General features: G+C 54.8%; 1 protein-coding gene across 1 annotated transcript; it reads right to left on the bottom strand.

Moving 5' to 3' along the window:
* Positions 1-230: 230 nt before the first annotated feature.
* Positions 231-21,532, bottom strand: ITGA5 (integrin subunit alpha 5). Its single transcript, XM_032420998.1, has 30 exons — positions 21,262-21,532; positions 14,987-15,117; positions 13,471-13,583; positions 13,205-13,325; positions 12,939-13,000; positions 12,804-12,849; positions 12,416-12,541; positions 12,149-12,193; positions 11,962-12,005; positions 10,238-10,294; positions 9,997-10,049; positions 9,483-9,691; positions 9,008-9,199; positions 8,735-8,780; positions 8,452-8,553; positions 8,203-8,258; positions 7,914-8,068; positions 7,497-7,634; positions 7,297-7,364; positions 6,135-6,285; positions 5,957-6,049; positions 5,731-5,810; positions 5,541-5,621; positions 5,330-5,435; positions 4,971-5,123; positions 3,897-3,983; positions 3,704-3,817; positions 3,000-3,101; positions 2,287-2,409; positions 231-1,623 (listed from the first exon to the last, which is right to left on the bottom strand). The coding sequence occupies exons 1-30, from the start codon at positions 21,486-21,488 to the stop codon at positions 1,540-1,542; spliced, it is 3,165 nt and encodes a 1,054-aa protein (XP_032276889.1). The 5' UTR covers positions 21,489-21,532; the 3' UTR covers positions 231-1,539.
* Positions 21,533-25,879: the final 4,347 nt, after the last annotated feature.

Genomic DNA, 25,879 nt, shown 5'->3' with positions numbered 1-25,879 from the left:
CAGGATTATTGATAGAGAAATTAAATGAGATAATGTATGTGAACTATTTAACACCCTCTCTATCTACCAGTGTATAATGAGCAATAAAAACAAAACAAAAACCTAACTGGCTTTCTTCTGATTTCATTTTGTGGCTTTTTCTCTCAAGCCATTTCATTATTCTGATTTAGAGAAGGCCAGGTGAGTCTTCTGGACCATCTTCCCCCACCTTCAACTTGGACCTCCTGCTTTTCATTCTTCCCTTAATGCTTAAACCCAAGGAGAAGGGATTCTTTTTCTTCTCTCTGGGAGGTGCTGGGAACCAGATCGGGTGGGGCTGGGTGATGGGAAGGAGTCAAGTCCTCCTTTCACCCCTTCCATCATCTCTTTCATCTAAAACCCAAAAAGTAGTTCCATAGTTCCTGGGGGTCATACTCTTGACTCCCAAAGAAAGAAGCTGTGAAAAACAGACATTTCCTACGCATCAAGCCATCTGGTTCCAGGATGGGTTTGGAAAGAGTAGGTTAGGACACAAATTCCAGCTCTGGTCAGTGGGGGCACCGGGCCGGGTTTATTGCACTTGCAACAGAGTTTAAATAAGTCCCGGATGTCCGGAGCTGAGGTGAGGGGAGGTTGGGCAGGGAGAAAGGGGCAGCGTCAGTGCAGCTAGTGGGCAGAACCTAAATCCTGCAGGCCCAGGACAGTGGGCTCACCTTTTTCTTGGGGACTGGGAGGGCCTGCTCCTGGCCAGGCTGAGGTTCCAGATCTGTTACCATCATGGCCCCTTCAGGGTCCTGGGCAATTCCTGACTTCTCCCGAGTCAGAGGTGGATTGGGCCTCCAGGCCCAGGTCTGGAACAGGCTCAAATGTAGTCCTGGATCTGCCTGGTTAGGTTACCAACGTCTGAGTCTGGGTCCCAGATCAACCCCAGGCCCCAGGTTCGATCTGGCCCCATTAGAGTTCTGAATCCCCTTGGAGCTGGTTCTGAGCCAGCATGATCCTTGTTTGGGATCTGTCCTGAGCTGGGCCTGGGGCACCATCCACAGTTAGTGTTCCTTGTTGGCCCACCAGGGTGGGGGCTGTCCAGAGCTTCCAGGTCTCACTCCCCGGGTTCCAGGTTCTTAGCTGGGGGCTTCCTGTGGATCTCTGGCAAGACTGAGGATAGATCTTTGCAGGCTGGAGCTGGACAGGAAGTCCTGGTGGCACATCTGGCCCAGAGAACTGGGATCGGATTTCCCAGGGCTGGTTCCAAGTTGTTTTCAGGAAACTTTCTCCAAAATGCAAAGGCTACAGGGAGGCTGGGGCCTCTATCCCTGGATATGAGTTCCCCTATCCATGAGGAGGGCATGTGTAAACGAGGGTCCTTCACAGTGCATGGGGGGAGGGGATCCCCAGCTCCTCACCTCCCGGCTCTGGCCCTTCAAGTATGTCTCTAGGCTGGGGAGAGGAGCTTCTCCCTGGCCCTCAGCACCTTCAGGAAGTGCCCAGCCCCCTCCCTGTCAGTAGACTGAGGGTGGGGTTACTGGGCCTTGAGGATTGGGAGTCTGGAATCGGGAGGAGTCAGGCATCAGAGGTGGCTGGTGGCTTAAGTTGAGCTTTTTCCATGGCGGTGCCGTATGGGAGGGAGCGTTTGAAGAATCCGAGCTAATTGAGGGGGTAAGGAGGGAGAGTTTAGATATTCTGGCTTCCATTTCTCCCCATATCTTATCCCAAGAGGAAATGAAGAGGATTCTAGTGCTTCCAATCTCCCCATTTTGCAAAAGTGGCCTAAATCCTGGCTGTTAAGACTACCTCTCCAATAGGTCCAATGGGCCAGGAGGGCTAAAGCTGGGAGTGCTTTTGGTATAAGGGGTTCTTTCATCAGTGCTGTAAATTGCCCCCAGTTAGGCCAGGGATGGCAAACAGGTTTGAATTCAAGTTCTACGTCTGAATGCTTAGTAGTGGCTGCCTCTTGAGAAGGATTCTGAGGCCACTTCCAGGATACGGCCAATTAGTGATGGCTGCCATTAGTTTTGGGGGGAAGTGATAATGGCACAAATGCCACATATTTGCCACTTGTGAGTGTCATTGATTTTGCAAGTCTAGGCAAACTTCTCAGCTTGAGTCAAGAGACTCTTTCTAAGCTACGGGCTGTGGAATGAAGGGAAGGATCCTACAGGCAGGGTCAGGATGGCATGCACGTGGCCAGGGCAGAGGAGGGGGCCTGTGGCTGGAGACCTGGTCTGGAGATAGATGCTTGGGACTATGTTGGGTTAAGGGCAGAACCTGATGAGGGAGTGGCCAAGTCACAGGTAGGACGTGGCTGACCTTGTAGAGGATATAGATGAGCAGCCCTAGGAGCAGGAGGCCAATGAGGATGGCTAGGATAATGATCCACAGTGGGACGCCGTGGCTGCCTTCTGCCTTGGTCCACTGCACAGCCGTGGCCACCTAGGGAGCAAGTCAGGAGAGGTCACTGAAAAGCCATTAGTTCTCCCCACCCACCACTTGGCTCCCACTTGCTATCGGACCTAGACCACCTCTCACCTCCCAGGTTGGGCTAACAGAATTCTGAACTTCAAAATTTAAATTCCCAAGATGTGCATTATTATCTTGTACTTTTGAGTCTTTACACCTGCTAATTTCCTCTCCCCAGAGAATATACCTTTCCTGACTGATTAGCCCCGTAGTTCCTATTTATTCTTCAGGTCTCGGCTGAAACGTCACTTCTTCCAGGCAGCCTTTCCTGACACTGCAAGACTGAGTTTAAGTGTCCCTCTGATGTGTTCCCATAAATATCCTGGCACTTGTCACACTGTGTTCTCATTGCCCGCTAGCCTGTGAACTCCAAAAGTGAAGAGACTGTTCATCTTGCTTATTGTTATATCCCCAGGACCCAGCACAGGCCCTGGCGCACAGGAATGCTCAATACATATTTTTTACAATAACAAGTCCAGCCCCCACCCATGTCCCAGTCCTAGTGCCAGGCCCAGTACTCTGAGCCTTAGCTTCCTCGGCCCAGACCTCTGGCCCAGGTTCACCTGAAGTTCCTTTCGGGGAAGCTGCTGGGGCAGGATTCGGTAGGGCATCTTCAAGGCTTCATATACGGCGTCACACTGCAGGCTAAATGGCTGGTGTTCCCGCTGTGGGTGGGGAAGAGGTGCTCAGGGCAGCCCCTCTTGGGATCTAGAGGACAGAGGGCTTCCCGCGATCTGGCTCAGGTTGTGATCTTTCCCTATTCTGGACTCATTCTCTCCTGAATATCTGTATTCCTTATATGAGATAACAAATGTGCAATTAATACTTATAACTAAATAATGTATAATTAGATGGCTACATGTTCAGTAAAAAATTTTTTTTGAGTCATTAATGTGGGTCAAGCACCCAGGACACTGCCTGGCCCACAGGGTTTGCTCAATAAATGACTGCTCTTTACTATTCCTACATCTGCTTGCCTCTCCACTATGGATTCATCTTCCATCTGTTTTTTTATCATTCTCTGCATGCTGGTCTCCCTCCAGTTCTCCCTCTTCTGCATGGGCCTGGAGAGGGAAGCTGTCACTCCCAGAGTGGCCACTAGGTGGCATAAAGGACACACAGCCTGGTCTAAACAAGGGTGAGGGAGGGGAGCTGGAGTGTCTGGGTCCCATTCACCAAAGAAGGTGGCTGGGGCAGTAGGGAAAGGGAGGGTATGATCAGGCCGGACTGAAAGTCAAGGGTCAGGGTGGAGGTAAGGCTCCCTCACTTGCAGGAAGGTCTTGGCCCAGACTCGGAAATGCAGTTGCAGACTTCGGCTTTCTTGCCGGTGCAGTGGCCCGAGCTCACAACGCAGCCTGAAACACTCCACCTCGGGGCATTTCTGGGAAGAAAGAAGAGGCTTGAACCCGGAGTTCTGCCCTTCTGGAGGCTCTAAGAACCCAAGTCCCAGTATGACTTACCAGGATCTGAGGTCCTGAGGAGGCCGGATTCCGGCCTGAAGCTTCCCGTCTTTGTAGCCGGTGATGCTGGGAACCCTCTGGATCCAACTGGAAGAAGGAAGAGACCGTTAGCTGCCTCTCCCACCTCATCACAGCATCCAAGTCAGCCAGCAACTGGGTTCCAGAGCAGCTCCAACCTGTTCCCTCTCTCTTTTTCTTTTCTTTTTTTTTTTTTTAAAGATTTTATTTATTTATTTGAGAGAGCGAGAATGAGAGAGAGAGAGAGAGCATATGAGAGGGAGGAGGGTCAGAGGGAGAAGCAGACTCCCTGCTGAGCAGGAAGCCCGATGCGGGACTCGATCCCGGGACTCCAGGATCATGACCTGAGCCGAAGGCAGTTGCTTAACCAACTGAGCCACCCAGGCGCCCCTCTCTTTTTCTTTTTTCTAAAGATTTTATTTATTTATTTGACAGAGAGAGAGAAAGCACAAGCAGGGGGAGCGGCACAGAGGGAGAGGGAGAAGCAGGGTCCCCGCTGAGCAGGGAGCCAGATGTGGGGCTCTGGGGCTAGATCCCAGGACCCGGGATCATGACCTAAACTGAAGGCAGACGCTTAACTGACTTGAGCTACCCAGGCGCCCCTCCTCTTTCAATTTTAATTGTCTATTATTCTCTACTAAAACGTAAGCTCCATGAGAGTGGGGACCTTGTTAGTTTGGTTCAGTGAGATATTTCCTGAGCCTCTAACAGTGTTCAGCGTAGGACACTCATTTGCTTAAATGTTGCCAGTGAGTAAACAAACTTTAAACCAGGCATTAGGGCCCAGAGAAACAGGTCTGAAGATGGCTTCCCAGGGAAGGTGGGACAGAGATGGGCCCTAGAAGTATGCCAGGGCAAGAAGTAAGGGAAGGATATTTCAGGCAGTGTATAAAAGAGTCTTTTTCCCTCCACGGCCTAGAGGTGTCTGTGATTCTTCTGCCCCTCTTCCAGTCTTAGCTTCAGGCACATCCTTCGGGCTCTTCCAGGCCTCCAGTGACCTTCCCTAACCTCCCCAGCTGTGGGCCCTCCTCCCATATCAGTCTCCAGGCCTCTCACCTCCAGGTTCTGTGGGTTGGGGGGGTGACTGGTGGTACAGTTGCCAAGTCCTGTCACCCTGGTCATGTAGAAAAGCTGCTGACCTTCCAGAGTCCGGGGACAGCTGAGCTCCAGCATGCCCTGGCTAATGGAGCTGGGGCCCTGGTTGATGAGCTGAGGAGAGGGGAACACAACCATCCTGAGAAGGAGGGAGGGCTTCTGCCCTCCTGAGACCATGGGTCACCATGGCCCAATATCCCCTGCTGCATGTCTCCTATCTCAGAGGTGAAGGAGGAAATCAATAGGTGAAGATGAAATCCTCTCTAGCCCCTCCACTCCCAGCAGCCTGCCCTGAACCTAGCCCGTCTACCATTCCTCACCTCATAGACATGGTGGACAGCAGGGCCCACGTCTCCCTCCTCCTGAGGTTGGTCTCGGGGACGCCAGTCGCTCACTGGGAATAGCACTGCCTCAGGTTTGGAGACACTAAGGAGGAGGGTGGTTTAGAGGACAGTGGAAGGGATCCTCTATGCATCCTTTCCTAGAAGTGTCTCCCCTCCCAGAAAGGCCCCAGTTTGCCTGGGCACTTACCCATTAAGGGAGACCTGGGCATGAGCCTCCACTGAGAGCCGGAAGGAAACCACTTCGCTTTGTGAGTTGTTGAGATTCTTGCTGAAGGATGGAGGAGAGACTGAGGCAGTGCTGGAGCCCAGGCAGGGAGAATGCCCCCCTGCACCAGGCTCCACCCCACCCAGCCTCCCCCCCGCCCCCAACTCCCTACCTGAGAATCTGGAAGTCAAATTGGATGGTTTTCTTTGTGTCCCGGAGGTGAGGGACTGTGAACCGAAGTCCACCCCAGATCTGTGGGGCAAGGAGGGAGAACAAAGGAGCCTGTTAGACTGGGCATTTGCCTCACCCCAATTCCAGCCCCCTTCCCTATTCCACAGCTGTGCTCTGGACAGGCTGGTCACTGCCCTCTCGGCTCCTCTCTCCTGTGCCAGACTTACACTCGCTCCTGCCTTCATGGGGTTGCCCAGGTCACACACCAGCAGGCGGCTCTGGTTCACAGCAGAGTAGTCACAACTCAGGCTGGAGAAGTTCTGGAGGTGGGGTGGGTATGGGTAAGGTTTTGGTGCCCCTCTGGGGGGGTCCCCTCCCAAGCCAGGCCCGAGAGTCCCCTCTCACCCCTGGGTTTCTGACGAGTCCAGAGTACTCAGCCTCTGCAGGGGCTGTGACCCGAAGCTCGGCCTCATAAGCACCGCCCTCACCCACATTCTGGGCGTGGAAAGTTAGGTTCAGGGAGTTCTTGTCGCCCAGGTACACGTGGCTCTGCTCCCTGGAGGGGAAACACAGGGTAAGGGACACTGGGAAATTAATCCCCAAACCAGGACAATGAGCCATAATAATAATACAATAATAATAGGTACCATTTACTGAGTTCCAACTCTATGGATAACTAGGCCAGATGATTTATTTTATTTTATTTTATTTTTTAAAGATTTCATTTATTTGACAGAGAGACAGCGAGAGAGGGAAGACAGCAGGGGGAGTAGGAGAGGGAAAAGCAGGCTTCTGGCGGAGCGTGGGAGCGGGGAGCCTGATGCGGGGCTCGATCCCAGGACTCTGGGATCATGACCTGAGCCAAAGGCAGACGCTTAATGGCTGAGCCACCCAGGCGCCCCGATTTATTTTTTTAAATATTTTATTTGTTTATTTGTCAGAGAGAGAGAGAGAGCACAACCAGGGGGAGTGGCAGGCAGCGGGAGAAGCAGACTCCCTGCTGAGGAAGGAGCCCGATGTGGGACTTGATTCTAGGACCCTGGGATCATGACCTGAGCCAAAGGCAGATGCTTAACCAACCTGAGCCATCCAGGCGCCCCAAATTTTTATTTTATTTTTTATTTTTATTTTTTTAAGATTTTAATTTATTTGTTAGAGAGAGAGAGAGAAAGAGCACAAGCAGAGGGTGCAGCAGGCAGAGGGAGAAGCAGGCTCCCTGCTGAGCAAGGAGCCCGAGGTGGGACTTGATTCTAGGACCCTAGGATCATGAACTGAGCCGAAGGCAGATGCTTAACCAACTGAGCCACCCAGGCGCCCCCCTAGCCAGATGCTTTATGTAGATTATTTCACTTAGTCCTTCCAAAAAGGCTGAGAAATTGATGCTATCATTCCTACTCTACAGATGAAGCTGAAGCTCAGAGAAGCTGAATAACTTCCTAAGGTCACACAGCTTGCTAGTATGTCCCTAGTCTATCTTTTCAGGTGCCAGGTGCTTCCAAACTCCACATGTCCTGCTATGAGATCTTAGCATCTGGAATCCCCCAGCTTGACGTTGGCCTTCACTTACCCAAACACTTCCAGCTGTAGATCCGGCACACAGATGTTGTCTTCTCCACAGTCCAGCAAAATCTGAGCCTGAGGAGCAAGATAGCTTTGAGAGGGGAAGTTTAGACCTCCTCCTGGGCTGAAGGCTCCCCCCTCCAGGGCCCTGCCCTGGGTGCCCAGGGTTCTCTTCTCTCGGGTCTCATCTCCCACCCCTCTCCTCACCTTGTCCTCTATGCGGCTCTTGCTCTGGTAATGTAAGACTGGCCGGAGGCCATGGCTGTCCACAGGGGATTGAGGGTCCAGGGAGAAGTTGAGGGCGATATGAATCGGGGAGAGCTTGTCTCGGAACTCTGACTCATTCTGGGGGGTGGGGGAGAGAGTTCTCTGTGTCAGGGGACACATCTCTCTTTGTCCACTCAGGGCCCTCAAGAATCCAGGTGCCCAAATTTGACCATTCTCTTTACTTCCGAGGCCCCAACAGCCTGGTTCCCAGTTCCTCAGACAGAAGGGCCCCTTTCCTCAGCCCACAAAGTCCCAAGCCTCTCTCTGGGATCCCCAATCTCTTTTCTTTCAAGACGGGCCCCAGTTCTATGTGACACCCTCCCTAGGCCAGTCTGTTCTCCGCCCTTGGGGCCGTACCCTGAGGTAGATCTTCATCTCTCTGCAGTCCTCCCGAGCCCCGTTCTGGATGAGCAGGGTCTGGGTGAGGGTCGCCTGTCTGGAGGCCAGGAACAGTGCCCGCCGTACGCCCCCCTTCTGCTTCTGCCAGTCCAACTGGAGCTCCACTGTGAAGCCTACAGCCAGGAACATATGTTCAGGAGAGTCTGTCTCTCCCTCCTAACCTATTCAGAGAGAAGGGAGGTGCCCAAGTCCCCGGGCCCTCCATCCCCTATCCCAAGGCCTACGAGATTCAGGCAGTCTCCCTCACCAATGGAGTCAGGAACGTGTTTTCCAGAAGCATTGAGGCAGAAGCTGAGGTTGATGCTGGAGGAAGACCAAGAGGAAAGCTGGTGTATCCAATGAACAGGCATCCTATCCTCCACCTACCTCCCAGACAGACCCGGACTGGGACACCCGCATTTGTCCCCTACCACAGACCTGGTTTCTCTGCCCACTCCCAGGCACAGACTGAGGTATTTCAGACTCCTTCCCTGTCATCTCCTGGGCCCCAGCTCACCAAGCCACAGGGTTCCCCTCCAAGCTGCAGCTGCGCTCCTCTGGGTTGAACATGGCAGGGAAGATGGTGAGGGAGGCACTGGTAGAGACAATGGGGCGGCCCCTGCCAAGAGTGGATATGGGGTCAACAGAACTAAGACTTTGCTGGAATCCGGGCACAGGAAGCTGATGTGCAAGCCCCAGGAAGCCAGTGTCCTTTGCACACTTTCCCAACCTCAGCCCTATTGAGAAATTCCCCAGTTCCTACTTTTCTTTTCCCAGGCTGCCCCCACTCGAATTCATACCTGTACACCACAGCCTTGTCCACACCGAAGGACCCCACAATCAGATCTGCAAGAAGTCAAGAAACTACCCCTTACAGCAAGCCCCAAATCAAGATCATTCCTTCCTAAACCTCTTCTAGGTCATTGCGCAAAGGAGGCAAAAGTGAGGGAACAGCGCCATCTGGTGGCATTATTCTAGAACTGTACCCAGGAGCTCCGGAAAGTGCAGAGGAGGGGGGAGGGGTCTGTGACCTGGAGAATTCTAAGGTGAAAGGGGCCTCAGCCACTACTCACCAGGGTATCCGTTGCCATCCAGGTCTCGGCCTCCTCGAAGCGCAGAGCCAAAGAAGTCCGGCGTGTGGCCAGCTGCCCACAGGGGCAGCAGAACCTGGGACGGCTTAGAGCCCAGCCCCCCTGGACCCCCAGGGAATATAAACACTACTCCCTGCTGAGTCTCTCCACCAAAGGGAGCTCCAATGGCTACATCTGCAAGACACACAACCCACACCAGTCAGAGGGCCGGGAATGCGGGAGTCTGAATCTCTACCACCAGATCCCAGAACCCAGGATCCTCTCTTTCCCATCTGTCATTCCCAGTTTTCTAATCTCTTCAAGTCCCAAGACCTAAACATCAGGATTAAAGTTTACACAACCTCCTTGGGGAGTCACTGGGGGTCTGGGTATCTTCGCTGACAGCCACCATCTCCCCAAATTCCTTCTGAGTCAGGCCCCAGAGTCCTCCTCAGCTCCTGGGGCCCATGGCACTTACCATTGTAGCCATCCTGGTCCAAGTCCCCCAGGGGGGTCAAGGAGCTGCCAAATCGGCCAAACTCATCATGGCCGGTGAGAGTCAGGGCCGGTGTGGGCTCCATGCCAGTTGGGTGCTGCAGGTAGACATAGACCCTGCCCACCTCCTGAGGCCGCCCATCAGCGGTCCGCTCCATGAGCAGAGGTGCCCCCACCAGCAAGTCATCCAGCCTGAGGGGAGGGGGGAAAACCTCGGTGTCCTGATACCCTGCCTTGCCACCTCCCCTCCCCAGTCCCACTGCCAGGAAATCCCAGGCATCCTGGATCCCAGGCTCCCTCCCACCCAACCGAGAAGACTCGAGGTCTTTAGCTCTCAGCTCTCTCCTTGCTTCTGAGCAAGGGGAAGGCAGGCACTGGGGGAGAATCCAGAGAAAAAGCCTGGAGAAAAACCTTCCTTGTATTTATCTGTCCCACTCCCACTCTTCAGTCCTGTATCTGGGAAGGGCATCGCGTTGTGCCCCTTTCCCACTACTCACCCGTCCCCGTTGATGTCTGCGGCAGCCACCGCATAGCCGAAGTAGGAGGCCATCTGAGGTGGGGGTCGACAAAGTCAGCATTGGGTCAGAACTAGGGGGTCACTCAACGGGACCAACAGGGACTGTCAGGGGAGGTCAGAGACTCCAGGGAGCCTGAGAAGTTGGGCTGAGCTTACTGGGTTAGGGCTGGGACTTGGTTGGCAGAGGGCCAAGCTAGGTCGTGTGTGGGGGGTGTCCTCACCTGTTCCCCTGAGAAGTTGTAGAGGGATCGGATGTCTGAGCCATTAAGGATGGTGACCTGGGGATGACGAGATAACACCCATTGGTCGTGGACTCCCAGACCATCCCATGGGTGGAGGACAAATGGGTATGGGATTCCCCGGGGGGAGGCATTTGTTAGAGACGCAGACCATTTGTCTCCTAATTCCCTCCAGACTTTGCTTTCGTGTTCCCATCTCTATGCCAGGTGGCTCCATTACATGGCAACGTCACTAGTTTTCTCCGTATCACTGATCAACTACTGACGGATTTTATATTTATCTGTCCATTGTTCATCTCTACCCACTAGAATGTAAGAGCAGTGCGGGCAGGAGTTTGGGTTTTCTTTGCTCTCGCCCCAGAGCCTGAAGCAGTGCTTCCGTAGTGCAGCAGACCATAATCATGAGTTGAATGATGAATGCACGCTGAGACTTCAGTCATTCCTCATCCCCCAGCCCTCCCAAACCACCAACACTCCTGGCTCCCCTCTGTCCGCCCTTAGCCACTGGCCCTTGACTCCTTGCCCTCTTCCTCACTCTCGCTATTACTCTGGTGTGAGTCCTCTCCCAGGACTGCGGGACGGCCCCCTGGCTGCCCGCCCCCCCCCCCCCCCCCCCCCCGCCTCTCGGCACCCTGCCTCTACTGCAGCAGATGGACTGATGGTCCCAGAGCGGATCCAGGAGGGACACTTCTGGCTTGGAAATCCACAGGGATTCCCTGGAGCCATTGCCCAAAGTCTCAACTTCTTGGCCTCTTCTGAGGCCCTGGAGAATCTGGCCCCAACCTATCTGTTCTTCTTCAACCTTTCCTGATTCTCCTCATCCTCAATCAGCCCACGAGTCTGCTACAATGGCCTGACTTTCCTCTTCTTCTATGCTTTTCATGCTCCTGTCCCAGATGCCCTCTTGCCTCATCTCCAAGGATCCTTCATAGAACCTTCTCTGATCCGTTCGTTCCTCCACTAATCTGCTATATCTTTTTTTTTTTTTAAGATTTTATTTATTTATTTGAGAGAGAGAGAGCACAAGCTGGGGGAGCAGCAGAGGGAGAGGGAGAAGCAGGCTCCCTGCCGAGCAGGGAACCCGATGCGGGGCTCGATCCCAAGACCGTGGGATCATGAATGGGCAGAGCCTGCTGCACCGAGGGGTACAGGAAGTTGCCGCACCTGAGATTATAACTGTACCTGTGTCTTATCTTACATCTTCGATTAGAAGCACCTTATGAGATGGGGTACAGTGTCTTATTCATCTTCTCATCTCTTACCTTGCCTTAATAAACGCTGTCAATTGAACGAACTCTTGTGGCATTCTTATCTATGTCCTTTTTAAAGCACTTGTCAAGGTCTAATAATAACAGCTACCAGTTGTACACTGCCTAAGAGTTCACTAAGTACTTTCACTGGCATTATTTCATTTCATCCTTACAAGAGCCTTGTGAGGTCAGAACTATTATTATCCCATTATACAGAGAAGAATGAGGCTCAGAGAGGCTAAGTAGGTTTAAGGATTTTATGGAATGAAATGGGGTATGAATAAATAACAGAATGATTCATCCAGAGTAAGCGCCAGTACTTGAACCCAGGTCTGCCTCCCAAGCCTGTGTTCTGATCCACTTTTTGAACCCTCACAAACTGCCGTGCATGGTTCTTTGTGATTAGCCGGGGGAAGGGAAGGGAAGAGAGGGAGGGAGGGTCAAGCTTCGTCTTACATAACCATAGGTGAGGTTCCCTTTGGGCACGCCAGCAATAAAGTCTGCAAAGAGAAGAGAAAGTCGTGGGTTAAGTGTGGGGAAAGGGGCATCAGACCAGAATGGGGTCTCGGTTCCTGTGACCCCAGGTCCTGGGTGTCCTCCATCCATCCCTCTCCCGTGGCCCCAGCCTGGGGGACACACTCACCTTCTGTGTCGTCACCACTGAATTCACCCACAGCCACAGAGTATCCTGGGGACAGGGTGAGTGGATATTAGTATTCCTGTGGGGACCCCTCTGCTGTGGCCCATCCTCCAGTTTCTTCCCCACCCCTACTGGGCCTCCATATGCAGCCTGCACACAAGTATGGCAGAGGGACTGGGGATGCCTGAGTGGGAGAAGAGAAGTGGGGGGAGTTGGGGCAAGAGTACCTCAGGTTCTCTCCCTGTAGACCCCTCCCCATTGCTCACTCACCCAGGTAGCTGTCATCGTAAATGGAACTGGCCTGGCGGGTCTGCAGCTGCCCCTGCACCAGGTTGATCAGGTACTCAGGGTAATAGGATTCTGCAATCTGTTCCTGGGTGGCAGACAGGATCTGGCCTGGGGAAGGGGACGAGGAGTTGGATGGACGGAGGAGGAGGTGGCAGGGAGGGGGGCACTGGGAGCCGACGGGGTGGCATTGCAGAAGTCTGGTTCAGGGAAGAGAAGCTTGTGGAGGGTGGAGGAAAAGGATATATACATCTAAGGAAGGGAGAGGAGAATCGGGATGGGGGCAGAAGAGGGAAGGATGGTGATCTCAGGCGGGAAGAGGGACGAGAGGCTGTGTGCCAGGGGACAAAGAGACAGCAGAGGAAGGACTTACCTTGCCAGAAATAGCTCCCTGGTCCACCCAGGACCACACGCCCAGTCTATAGGGGGAAGGAGAGGAGTCCACATCTGGTCCTGACTCCCGTGTGATGCCACCCACAGCCACTTCCCTCCCAGACCACCCTCTCACCTTGGTGAACTCAGCACTGAAGCCCCCTTGGCAGTAACCCTGTCCTGCTGCCCAGCTGAAATCTGTGAGGGGGAGAAGGTGGTGGGAAGGAGCCCAGCACAGATGGGTCTCGCAGGAAAGGAGAGCGCGCTTGGGGAGGGAGAGGGGAGGGGGCATCAGAGAAAGGACCTCCCTGGACCTGACAGTGACCAGAAAGGCTAACTGGGGTGGGGTGGGGACTCACAGAGCGAAGGCAGACGTGGGGCGCATGCCCCCTCTTGCCCTACCTGAGCGGCAAGGTGCATACTCCAGAACTCGGGTGAAATTGCCTGTGGAGAGGTAGCAGGTGCCCACGGGGTCGCTCAGCGGCTCCTTCTCTGTGCGCCAGCTGTATAGGGGAGCACAGGCCTGGCAGGGCCCGGGAGGAGGGGGCTTCAGGTCAGTCCGACGGGGCCTCTCCTCTCTCCCTCTGTGGGAGAGGGCCTGTGCTGCACTATATTCAACCACTGCCCATCCCCTAGTCGCCACACCACTGAGCCTGCCGGGCCCTCACCAAGATGGAGGAGCCGTGGGCTCGAACTGTTGCTCCGAACCATTGCAAGGACTTGTACTCCACAGGCTCCTGTCCCTCTGGGCTGGACACTAAGGACTCCAGGATCCGAGAGCCTTGGAGAAGTGAGAGAGGCAGTCATGCTGGGCTGTGGACGGCTGAGCCCTCGAGCAGCCCTCGCCCTCGAGCGGCCCTCACCCTCGGCCTGGGAGCTCCCAGGCACTTGCAAACCTCGAGCCCCATGACTCACTGGGAGGAGTGGGGAAGGGTCTTTAGAGTCTACTTTGTGCAGCCTGACTCACCCCTTCCCCAGACACATGTATGCGCGCACACACACACACACACACGCACACACACGCACAGAACCTAGGCTTTCTAGAGCTGCCTTCCCCTCATCCCCGTGCCTCCTCACCTAGCTGGGACAGGGATGCCTGCGGTAAGGGGGAGGCAGGAGGGTGGTGGGGAAGAAAGGTTATTTCCCTCGAGGGTAGTCCTCTGGCTCCACTTCTCTGTACCTGGGTCTGTGTCTTTAACAGCACCTTGTTCCATCCCCTTTCTTATCTGGGTTTCTGTCCCCTTATGTCTCTCTTTCTCTCTCTCTCTCTCCCTTCATTTGTCTGTCTCTCCAAATCTTATCTCTGCCCTCTATAGGACGGTTTTTTTCTTTCCTTTGATTCTCATCTTTCAGGTTAAAAAAAAAAAAAAAGGCAGTCTGTTTCATGATCTTCTCCCTGCCCTTGCCATTGTCTCCATCTTTTTCTCCCTCCTCTTTTTGTCCCCTCACCCCAGTCTTTATCTCTGGAGCCAGACTGTTCAGGTTCATGTCCCTTATCCACCATATACTACTAGCTACATGACCTCGGACAAGTTACTTGACCTCCGTTTCCTCATCTATGAAATGGGGATAATACCTCACCCTGGGGTTGAAAAGATTAAGCAAGTTAAAGTATGCAAAGTGCTCACAACAGTGAGCAAGTGCTCTGAATGTGTCAGCCGTCACTTCTGTCTATCTGTCCGTCCGTCTCCCCGTGCCTCGCTGCCATCCACCTCTGCATCTACTCCAGACCCGGAGCTCCTTGCGGGCAGTGCTTTCATCGCGCCCCGGTCCCCGCAGCACCAGCACAGTGCCTGCCATGCACCGTCTGTCACTTAGTCAGTGCTTAGCTGGATGCACTGAAAAGTCTGTGTGACTCTCCCTGTCTTTGTCTGCGTTACTGCCCCGGCCTCCCAGAGTTGTGGGTGATTCAGGGGAAATGAGAGCCACATGTTTCTGAATCACGCCCGCCCTCCTTGGGCTGGGCTGGACTGGGAACGTGGTAGGAGTGCCACGGGAAGCCGCTGCGCCGCTACCGCACGGCGCTGGAGCCCAGAGCGCCGGAGCCCGGAGCGCCGGGACGGCACGTGGCCACGGAACCCCGGCCGGCTCCACCCCTCGCTCCGGGCGCCGCTCGGCCCGCCCCCACGCGCCGCACCACCCCCAGTCCCTTTCCGAGCTTCCCCGCCTACCGGAGGGGGTTACCTTTACTGTCAAATTCAATGGGTGTGCAGTGTACCGGGCTGGCGCCCCAGGGACAGAGGTAGACAGCACCACCCTGCAGCACTCCCGGCTGGCTGGTGTTAGCCTTGGGCGCTCCCACCAGCACGCTGACCCTGTGGAGGGGAAAGGAGAGGTGGTTCAGAATGACTGCTAGCTCTCCTCCAGTCTCCCCCAGGCTTCTGGGCCAGGGGCTGGCGGGGGGTGGGGTAGATGCCCCCCTGGGTTGTATTTAGATCCCAGAAGATGCCACAGATGCCAGAGGCACAGGCTGGAGTCAGGTGGTCCCCATGTGCCGCTGTCACTAACACAACCACCCCCCTCCACCACCTTCCCCTGTTACTAGAGAGGAGGAACCAGAGTCAGTTCTGGGAAGGGAACAGGAGCCAGAAGGCCTGGACCCCAGCTTCTCCGTCTCCCCTGTGGATTGCCAGGATTGGACACGCAGCCCCTGGAGCTCCAGGGTCCTCTCACCTAGCCTCTACCCTCTTGTCCCAAGCCAAAGCCCTTCTCTGGGCCAAGACCCAGGCACCCGGCTGCCCAGCCTTGGGGCGTGTAGGAGGAAAATGTGAGTCTTGGAAATCAGTCAGTAGAAGTGGAGAGAGGAGCTTGGAGGATGGTGAAGACAGATTCCCCTGGGCCTGGGCCTGCCCGCCCCTGGGCTCTGGGGTAGACCTCCCCGTCTTGGCTAGGTTTCTGCTCAGCCCCCAACCCCTTCCCCACACACCATCCCTAGGAGTCTGAATTCAGATCTTGCTCTACTGGGTCTTGATTCTAAACATGGTGCTTTGAGACAATGAGGAGAAAGTTGCCTTTGCTGGGGGGTCCTATGTAACGGGGTGGTCATGATTAAGGTCCCGGGCAATCTTTCCTGCCTTTGGCTCTGCCTCTACCACAGTCTTTGAGGTCCCTTGGCTCCAAGGCCTCTGTGTAGCCATCAGCCCTGTTGGTTTTCTCCTCCAGGGTCTCCCACAAGGACTGCATCTGGCAGCCTGGGGCAACTGGACCCAGCCCCTGGGCCAGTGTCCCTGCCAGCCTGGCCTCTATTCTCCTCCCATATCTGCTCTGGCACTGCTTCTCAATCTCTCTGTCTCTTTGCCCCTGTGACTACTTGCCTTCTTCGTTTCGGTTTTTTGAGTCCTCTGTCTCTCTCTCCATCTCAGATCTTGGGCTCTTCCATCTCTACTGGTTTCTGGCCTCTTTTAGCTTTCAACATTCCCTGTACCATCTCTTCCCTGATTTGGGTATGTTCCCTAGCCTTCCTTACCAGGAAAGAGCCCAAGTGGGTAAGTATGGTAGAGGTCCCAAAAGCTAGGGGTGTCTTCCAAGAGGACCAGGTGGGGCAGGGGTGAGAGGGGTGGGGTTCAAGAGGAACAGGAGATGGGGAGAATAAGGTGGCAGGGTCACGGGACTGAAGTGGGGAGTGTGGAGTGGGCAAGGAGGGCCGGAGGATGAGAACAGAGGAGGGAGAAGGCAGGGTCCAGAGGAATAGGAGGGGGCCAGGGAGGGAGAGTTCCTGGAGTGAAGGGGGGTGGGGTGTGAGCCCTGGTTACCCTGGGGACAGGAAATGTTTACTGCCTGTGGCTTCCTGTCTGTTTCCAACCTCTCACTTCTCCGTTTGTCTCCCACCCGCTGGCCGGGCCCCACCCCTCTCACTCAGGCCTTACATCCAGTTGGGGGGTGGGAGCTGGCTACTTGGAAGGCACAGGGATCCAGTCAGTTGCCAGGCCCAGTAGGGGAGGCTGGTGGGGGGCAGAGGTTGCACTGTCCCAGGACTGGGTGAGGAGAGAGGGGTGCAAGCGTCCCTTAGCAGGCGCAGCTCCAGACAATAGCTGTGGAACAGGAGGCAGTGAAAAGAGCACTGGACTAGGAGTCAGGAGCTCCGGGTCAGGCTCTAGCTCAGTGTGGACTTGGGCGATACCCTTTCCCTCTCTCTCTAGGTGAAGAGGTTGAACAGTTTACCTGAAAGTCTCCTGGAGCTCTGATATTCCATTTCCAGGAGAGCACAAGGCGGCAGCCAAGAGACCCTGCTCCCACTCCCAGTTTTCCAACACCCCCTGCTCTTGATGACGAACTGAGCCCGAGGGCTCTTAGGATGGCTTGCAGAAGAAGCTTGGAGTTTGGCAGGGTTGGAAGGTGAGTGAGGCCTTACAAAGCCTGTGAAGCGCACAGGCTCATGGCCTGGGGGGCATATACGTTGTGGCTGTGCGAGAGATCAGGAGATCTGGCAAGCAGGCAAGGAACCCAGACCCAGACCCCCACCCCGTGACTGATACGTGCGGTTGCAGTGGCCCTTGCATCCCAATAAATAGCGCCCTCCCCCATGTGCCAAGCAAAGTGCCTGGTGTCAGGGTAGCCCCATCACATAGTTTATCCTTGTTCCCCCACTCCTAGTTCTTGCTTCCTAAATCCTGCAGCAGTTGGGCCCTCTTAGGGGTCCACGAAGGTAACAATGGAGGGACCTTGGGCTATTTTCAGTATTTCAGAAAGCCTAATGGGAATCATGCCTTCACCTGATAAGGTGGCTGGGCTAATTAAAACCTCAAGTGTATTTGCTTTTGGCTAAAATGATATCAACATTTGGGGAAGCTGGTTATCACGTATTGGTCAGAAGCTCTGATTGGCAGCTCTAGCTGTCTTCTTGTTCTAACTTCTAGTTGATAAAAAACAGGAAAAAGGAATTAATTATGCCTTACTAAATGCAGTTTGGCAGATAAAGTCTTCTAAAATGTGGAGTTCACGGGAAGAAATAATTGCCATAATTACTTTTGAAGCCTCAGCTCCCCGAAATTCTAGAGTTGGCTCGTGGAGACACAGGCTACCACAGCTTCGAGGAGCCACTAGTTTGACGACTGTCCCGTAGATGCCTCAGGCCAGCCACATGGACGTTTGGGGAGGCCCGTTTGGTCCTGACAGTCCTCCCCATCTTCTTTTAGAGCAACTTCTTTTCCCGGTTTTATATAGAATGCCCTGGTAAGCCATCGTTTGAATTTAAACAAAAATAAAGGAAATAAAGAAAAAGCTTTACTTAAAAAATTGCTGACCTAGTCCCATGTTCTCATTTTACAGATGGGAAAACTAAGTCCCAGAGAGGTTAAGTAACATGTCCAAGGTCACTCAGAATCCTTCCCGACATAAGGACCAGAAGCTAAGAACCCTCTTTCCTAGGCCAGCGTTCTGGTCTACCCTGCTGCCAACATATCCCCTTCTCTCCCCTCTACTATCTCCCCAGCCAGGCTTCTGATTAACCAAGTTCCTGTTCAATACATGGTTACTGTTTGACTCTGTTGGCCTGGCAAGGTCGGGGGTGGGGAGTAGCAAGTGGACCAGGGCCCACCTCCTGCAGGTCCTACAGCTGCCCTGGCCAGGTCAGAAGAGGACATTCTAGATCCCCCAGTGTATTCCCAAGAGAAATGCCCGGCTGGCTGGTGGGGAAGAGTGGGCTCCACTTGTGGCAGCGCCGGTACCAGAAGGGAAGGAGGAGCCGGGCTAAGTCTGGATGCCTTTCCAGCTTGTGACCTGGGCCAAGTCACTTCTCTCCAAGCTCTGGATTCTCTCCCCATAAAATGACGGGTTGCCCTTGAATGGTCCCTAAGCCAATTTCTATGATTCCTGAAGTTTCCGTTTATATGTATATATAAAACGACACGATAGTGTTTCCTATATACCCAATGCAAGGGTTTTTGTTAACAATCCAATGGAAAAATTGATAGGACAGTGCTAAGGAATGTGAAGGACCATTATTACTATCACTACTCTAAACAAATCCTAAAAGCAAGTAAGAAATGGGGAATAAGTTAGACAAAGAACCAGGTGATATCCAGGGAGGAGAAAACCAGAAATAGAAAACAGCTACCCTGGAAAAATCATGCCTCCCATGTACTGATCACCCTCTATGGACCAGGTGCTTTTTGTATCTGTTGTCTCACTCAGTCCTCAGAACAGCCTCATCCATTAGGTGTCTGATTTTCATGAAACACCATGAAACACGGAGCAAAAGTAACTCGCCCCAGGTCACACAAAGAACAAAGTGGTGGGGCCAGGATGCACCCCCAGCGCTGTCTGACTCAAAGCGTGGCCTTTCTTACCACGTAACCCCTCTCGGCCTCACCCTGCCCTTTGATGCTGTCTCAGTGCCCCTGTGAGAGATGTTTCGGGGACAACAAGAACACTGAGGCCTGCCCTCTCCAGAGATGGCCCCAGGTTGGGAGCTACTTTTGTCCCCTGTGGGCAGGAGGGGGTTGAAGGCCCAGCTGTGGTGGGAGGGAGGTCACTGGGGAGGTGGATTGTTCAGAGTCCTACTCTAAGGGTGTATTGTAAGAGAAAATGAGAGGGGAGGAGTGCAAGCTGGACACCTGGGTTCTCTTGGGAGGAGAGATGAGCAGAGGGGGAGGAGGAGGGATGAGAAGGCTGGGTCCTGGTTGAGAAGACTGCTTTAGGGACTATAGGATCAGCCCAGGGGCCAGACACCTAGGGAATGGGAGTGTGTGAAAATCCAGATGTTTTAAAGGAGTCTTTTAAAAGGGAGATGACACTTTGGCTAGGTGGGGGTGGGGGTGGGCTGTGAGGAAGGTTAAGAGCCAGACCACTGGATTTACCCTGATATGGGGCAAGATCCCATCCCCTCCCTGCCTCCCTCTTCTCTACTCCATTAGGGTTGTGGTAAGCAGTTTGAGGGGGCCTGGGGGAGGCCAGGCCTGGCAGAGGCTCCAGGCCAGGGTGATGCAATGGGGTTTGGGCAGGAGGCCAGGGGGGTGGGGTGGGGGTTGGGTGGGGACCTTGAATAGCGCAGAACCAACAGCTGGGGCCTAACCATCGTTCTTTTTTCCCATTTCAGACAAAGGAGAAATTTGCTGCCCCCCCCATTGAATTAGCTAGATTAACCCCTTTTCTCCAAAAACTAAAGAAAATGAGTAGAGCTAAGTTAACTGTATCATGTATAAAAACAGCTCACCTCTGACAGAGGTCCTATCAAACCCCCAGACACTAGGGGTTGGGGTGGTGGTGGTCGGCACCAGTGGGAAGCTCAGAGCCCAGAGACAAGGAGAAGGAGGATTTCCCAGTTATTGTGGAGGATCAGGAATCTGGCAGCTGGGAGTCCCTGGCTTGGCCCAGGAGCAGCTACCTTCTTCTCTTGCTTCCCAACCCCCCACATTTAAACAAATACCCTTGTTCCAATGTTGCCTCAGCTCTAACTCCGGTTTCCCCAAGTCTGTGGGCTCCCCCCCTATCCAGGCACTCAGGGTCCAGTCTGCTTGTCACCCTGCTGAGCTGGGAATAAGGACCCTCCTTTGAGACTTCCCCAGTCCTTGATGTCCTATGTTATGACGCTCTTGGGCCCAGCGAGCCCGCGTCTCCCCAGCTTCCGACCCCAGCCCTGGAGTCCGGTCTCAGTTCAGCTCCAGCCTACAAGCTACAGGAAATCGGCATTTCTCTTCCTCCCAAGAGCTAGAGGAAGAGGGAAACCGCCCACCCCCCTTCACGCGCGCACACACACACCCCTCCCGACACATCCGAGCACCCGCCCTTGGCCAAGCCCGCCCCAGCGCCGGCGCCCCCAGGGCCCGTGTCCCGGGGCTCTCCCCAACTTCTCGGGTCCCCTCGTCCGAACCGAGATTGGGGGTGGAGGGCGGAGTAGGAGCCCGAGGAGAAAGGGGAGGGAGCCGCCATCCCCCTCCCGGGTCTTTCCCAGTCTGAGCGGAGGCGGGGGAGGGGAGGATGAAGCTGGTCCCCATTTAACCTCCGGACCCCCTCAGAGTCCGACTTCCCTCTTGCTACACACAGCTCATTCTGCTTCGACCCGTCTTCCCTCCGCACAATGGCCCTCCGGGGTCCCGAGGTCCCCCAGGGCTCCAAAAAGCCCTTCCCGGCCTCCGCGCCCCCTCTCGCCAGCATCCGCCTCGGGTCCCCGCAGCTCACAGATCTCAGCCAGAGACCCGCTGCTCTCGGTTCGCGCGTCCTCCTTTCCCTTGGCCCCGAGACCCTTGCCCAGACCTCTCCAGCTTCCAGCTTCGTGTCCTCTCCCCACCCCACACATGTCTCCCCACTGATCTCAAACTCCAGGCGCCCACTCCGCGCCGGCCACTGTCCCCTCCCTACTCCCGCGCGGGCCCCCAACTCTAGCGTGGGCCCCCAACTCCAGCCCTAGTCCTTCCAAACTCCGCCTCCCAAACTCAAGCCTTGGTCCCCTCCATACTCCAGCCGCGCCCCCAGTCTCCAGCCCCGCACCCCCCATCCCGCCGCCAACTCTCCTCACTCACCCGTCTGATCCCGGCCGGTAAAACTCCACCGAGAAGCCGAAGAAGGAGCCCGGGGGCCCAGAGAGCACAGCTGGGGCCTCGGCGTCTAAGTTGAAGCCCCCGACCCTGGGTGGCGGCGGCAGCAGCAGCAGCGGCGGCAGCAGCAGCAGCAGCAGCGGGGGTCGGCGCCGGGGGCCCCAGCGCAGCTGCACGGCGTGGAGAGGGAACCCTGGTGCCCGGCTCCCCATAGCGCCCGCTCTTCCCTGTCCTGGGGCCACCGACCCGGAGCCGCTTCCTAAACCTCCCAGAGGCGAATGACTCAACGCGGGGAGGAGTTTGCCAAACTCCCGGCTGAGCCCTCGCCCCGCCTGCCGGGGGGGCGGGCGGGGGGGCATTCCTGGGTCCTTGGAACGCTGAGCCCGCGCCCCCCACCCCGAAGGGGCGTGGGGGGGCCCCCGCACCTCTCCACTCCCTTCTCCCTAGCCCCAGCTGGAGGCCGGTTGTCTGGACTGGGTCAGACGGAGCGGGTTTGGGCTCTTCCCCCTCCTCTCTGCTTTCCCCTCCTTCCTCCCCCTCCTTTCCAGATGTACAACGTAAACGCTCGGAAAAGGAGTCGGAAAAAGGGAGCGGAGAATTTCCTAATGAGGAAAGGAATCACCTCTGGAGGGAGAAGGGAGCCTGTATATGTGTGTGGGGGTCTCCCTCATTCCTTCGGGAAGGAGATTTTGGGCTCTAAAGAGATAGGAGACACCTCTGGCATCTAGCCAACTGGGATTCCCCCTTGCCTTCCGGGGCCACTGGGTGCCTGGGTTCCGGCCAGCTGGATTTGGGATTCAGGAGTTGAGGTACAGAGCGCTCCCAGGCAGCCTGATCTGATGGAGGACCTGCCTGGGGCTCCTCGAGTTCTCCTGCCCCCTCACCCCCTCCCTCCAAGCTGCTGGAATTGAAAACCCAGGAGTTTGGGATCACTCACCAGGTGATTCTGCTCCAGGTCACCCCCTTCTTGGTTGTAGGGTATGGAAACCTCTGTTGAGACCCTCCCTAGAATCTGGCATTTGACCAAGAGCCTGGGAGTGGTTGGGAGGGGGGTGCTTTGGCCCCTCAGTGTCTTCTTGATCAAACTGGCCAGATTCCTACAAACCTGAAGATTTGTAGAGTGGGGTAGGGTGGTGGTGGTGTCTTGCAAAGGGACCCAACCTTTAAGTTCTGGGAGCTGGAACCCAGGACCCCGTTATCCCCTGATCTCCTGTGGATGTAGAGGAAAGGACTCTTTAGCAAGGGAAGGCAGTGACCCCCTGCCCACCCCTTCCCCCAGCCCTGGCTCTGTGTGATGAGATCACCTTTCAGGATTCTAGTCTTTATCTTAGTCTGGGGGAGGGGGACCAAGGGGCCTAGATTCTCTCCTAGCCTTTCCTTCCCAGCCCCCTTCCTGCCTTTTTTCCCCCAGGACTTCTCCCCTTCCAGAATAATAATCCCCCAAATCAAACCCTGCCCCCTCTCTTCCCCAGGCCCCTGCCCCACTCTGGCCTGGGGGACTCAGAATGGAAGTGCCCAGAATCAATGCTTTTTCCTTCCACACGGAGTCTTCCTCCTCATTCTGCTACTCTCCTTCCTGTCCCAAATCACCCAGCTGTTTTTTTTTAAAAGCCCCTCTCCAGAGCCAGCTGCAGCCCAGGGGAGAGGCCAGCTGGTCAGACTGTGGGGTGATGCTGGCCCCCATCCCACTCTCACATCTGTAGGTCCTGAGCCTTTCTTAGGCGAGGAACCCAAGGAACCTCTGGGTCAGAATCTAAGCATGACACTGCCTCCAAGGGAACCTCTAGGTGAAAACTGCTCGAGCCAAGGGCTGAGAACCCCTTTTGGCAGGAGAGGGGCTGTGGCCTGACTGCTGTACAGCCCAGCAAAGCACAAGTGTATGGACCCAGCTCTCTCGTTTTTTTTCAGCCCAGGCATAAACTCAGATTTTCCCAGGATTTGGGAGCTTGGGGTGGGGGGTGGGGAGGGGCATAGGGGTGTGTGACTCAGCTCCTCCCAGGAGCCTTGGTGGGGGACAGGGGACAGAGTGTCCTGCCCCAGTCCTCCTCCTCACTCCACACCCCCAGCCTTGGCCAACTCAAACAGGCCCCCTCCCTGTCCATTCCCCGCTCCTGTTTATACCGGGAGCCCCTTAGTCATTCTCTGGCTGGCTTTTCTACTCTCCCCAATATCCCTCCTCTCTTGGCTCTCTCTGCCCTTATAAGTCCTCTCCCAGTGGCCCCAACACCTCCTGCCTTTCCTCTCACCATGTCTGCCTTTGCCTGGCTCTGCTTTCCTCTGCTTCCGGGTCAGGCCTGGCTTAGGGTTCCCTCCTAGTTGGAGCTGCTTCTGTATAACCCTCCAGGTCTGGAAGGTCAGCCTAGGAGGGGCCTAAAAGGTCTGCCAGGAGGGGGTTAATCTAGAGGTTATCAGCCCAACCCTCTCTTTCAGAAGAGGAAATGGGTGTAGACAGATGAAGTGACTTATCCAAGGTCACAGGGCTAGGCAGTCAGTGGTGAGTCTAGAACTTAAGTGTTTTGACTCTAAACCCAATGCCCTTTCTTCTCAGCCAGCTGACCTCTAAATGCTCTGTCTCCTCTCAGCTTTCTCTCTTCTGTGTATCTCTCAGCTTGTCTCTGGCCCAGCCTGTATGTCTCCAAGTGTCTCTGTTTTGTCTCTCACATCTGACCTCTCTGGTACCCTCTGTCCCTTCAACGCTCAGTAGGAATGATTTGCTGTGATGACTGACTATTATTAATCACAGTCTGCTTGACGGTGGGGCAGAAGGAGTGAAGGGCAAGGGCAGGACACTCACCAGGCTCCTGCTGTCACCAGCCTGCCCGCCCTGAAGGCTGAAGCCTTAAAACAAGAAGAGGAAATTCTCAGAGATGGTCAGGGTAGAGGTGCAAGTTCTAAAGCCAGGGACCATGCTCAGTTTCAGTAGGGTGGGAGAGGGATGAGGAGTATTAATGGTTTATTTCCCATTTGCTATGTGTCTGGTCCTGCACTTGACCTTTAACCTGCCTTTATCCCATTTAATCTTCCCAACTATCCAGCATTTGAATGTACCATATTCCTCATTTTACTGTGAAGAAACTGAGGCCCAACGAGTGAAGCGACTGAGCCAAGATCAACAGAAAGAAAGGGGCTGAGGGGCGCCTGGGTGGCTCAGCCGGTAAGCATCTGCCTTCGGCTCAGGTCATGATTTCAGGATCGAGCCCCGCGTGGGGCTCCCTGCTCAGCGGGAAGACTGCTTCTCCCTCCCCCACTCTCCCTGCCTGTGTTCCCTCTCTCGCTGTGTCTCTTTCAAATAAATAAGTAAAATCTTAAAAAAAAAAAAAGAAAGAAAGAAAGAAAGGGGCCAAGGTAGAATCCAAATTCAATCCCAGCTGATAACAAAGTCATTGCTTTTCCCACCGTACTGTCAGTTTGGCCCTCTAAACTGGGCTGGGTTTCTATAGGGGGAAGATTCTGGAGCAGGGATCCTTAACCTAGGTCCACTGTCCGCAGGGTGGGGTGGTGGGAACACTGGGTGCACAATCCATTAGCCCTCTGAAACTGGATGGAAGTTCTTGTGTGTATGCATGTGATTTCTCTGGGGTGAGACCCGGTTGTTTCTCTTAGAGTCTCAAATGCCTGGAAATTCTACGAACACTGAGGCTGGATGTCCTGATTTCAAGGAATAGACTCAAGCCTTGTCAGGTCTGTAAGAAGCCTGGTTGGGTGGTTTGGGCTGAGTGAGGTCCTCATGAAATAAAACTTCCTCACTGGTGGTTGTAGGTGTGCTGAGACAGATACCGATCCCCTCAACCCTTGTAGTCTAGAGAGACCCGGAACTGCCAGAAACCCCAGGCTGGGGGCTCTCGCTTACTGTGGGGGACTGTGCAAATGTCACTTGATACAAACAAGACTGGGAAGAGCTTGCTGGACAAAGGGGCCAGAGGGGTTAGGTGGTCTGTGGCTCCTGGCTTTGGCCTGGGGGTCCCAATCCCTCTGCCCTGTGGTGGGGTGATGAGTGGGAGTCCTTCTCAGAGAGGGAAAGAAGGGGAGCTGCGGCGGGGTGGGGGGCGGATCTCTGGAAATAGAGTAGGAGCCCAGTTATCCCAGGAATCTGGGTCCAGAGTCTGCTAACACTGAGACATTGCTCTGAGTGTGTGTATCTAAGAGAGAGGAATTGGAAAGTACAGGAGCAAGCCATCTGAGCCCTTGGGCTCTGTCACTGCCCTGACTCAGGTCTCAGCCTAGAGGAACTGATGGCTCCATCATCTGTGAGTCACCACCCACCACCCCCACTCCCTGTCTGGTGGGAAGAACCCCCTCCCCCATGCCCTAGACCTAAAGTAAATCCAGACTACCCTCCCCTTTCCACACCCACTTTGCTCAGAGCACCGAAGGGGTGGATGATGTTTGCTAGGGTGACAAGACCAGTCCTGGGGGATAGGATGCTTGAGTTCTCTTGGTGCTCCAGGGCTCTGAACCTAGGGGTTGAGACTGTGACCAGATAGCTCTGGAAGGAACCAAACTGGGAGATTTCCCAAGCTGGGACAAGAATTAGGGGAAGGACACTGATGGGAGAGGGGCAGGGCTAAGGAGACACTGGGGTGAAAAAAATATAAGACCCAGG

This window comes from Phoca vitulina, unplaced genomic scaffold (genome assembly GCF_004348235.1).
Source record: "Phoca vitulina isolate PV1807 unplaced genomic scaffold, GSC_HSeal_1.0 scaffold23, whole genome shotgun sequence".
Lineage (NCBI taxonomy): Eukaryota > Metazoa > Chordata > Mammalia > Carnivora > Phocidae > Phoca > Phoca vitulina.
This window is presented reverse-complemented; position numbering and strand designations above follow the sequence as displayed.

Coding starts and splice junctions, on each gene's coding strand:
- ITGA5 (XM_032420998.1), bottom strand. CDS start 21,488: ATGGGGAGCCGGGCACCAGGGTTCCCTCTCCACGCCGTGCAGCTGCGC. Junction 10,295..11,961: donor GGAACCTCACCTATGGTTAT/GTAAGACGAAGC, acceptor CGTCATCCCCAG/GTCACCATCCTTAATGGCTC. Junction 5,622..5,730: donor TTTGACTTCCAGATTCTCAG/GTAGGGAGTTGG, acceptor TCCATCCTTCAG/CAAGAATCTCAACAACTCAC.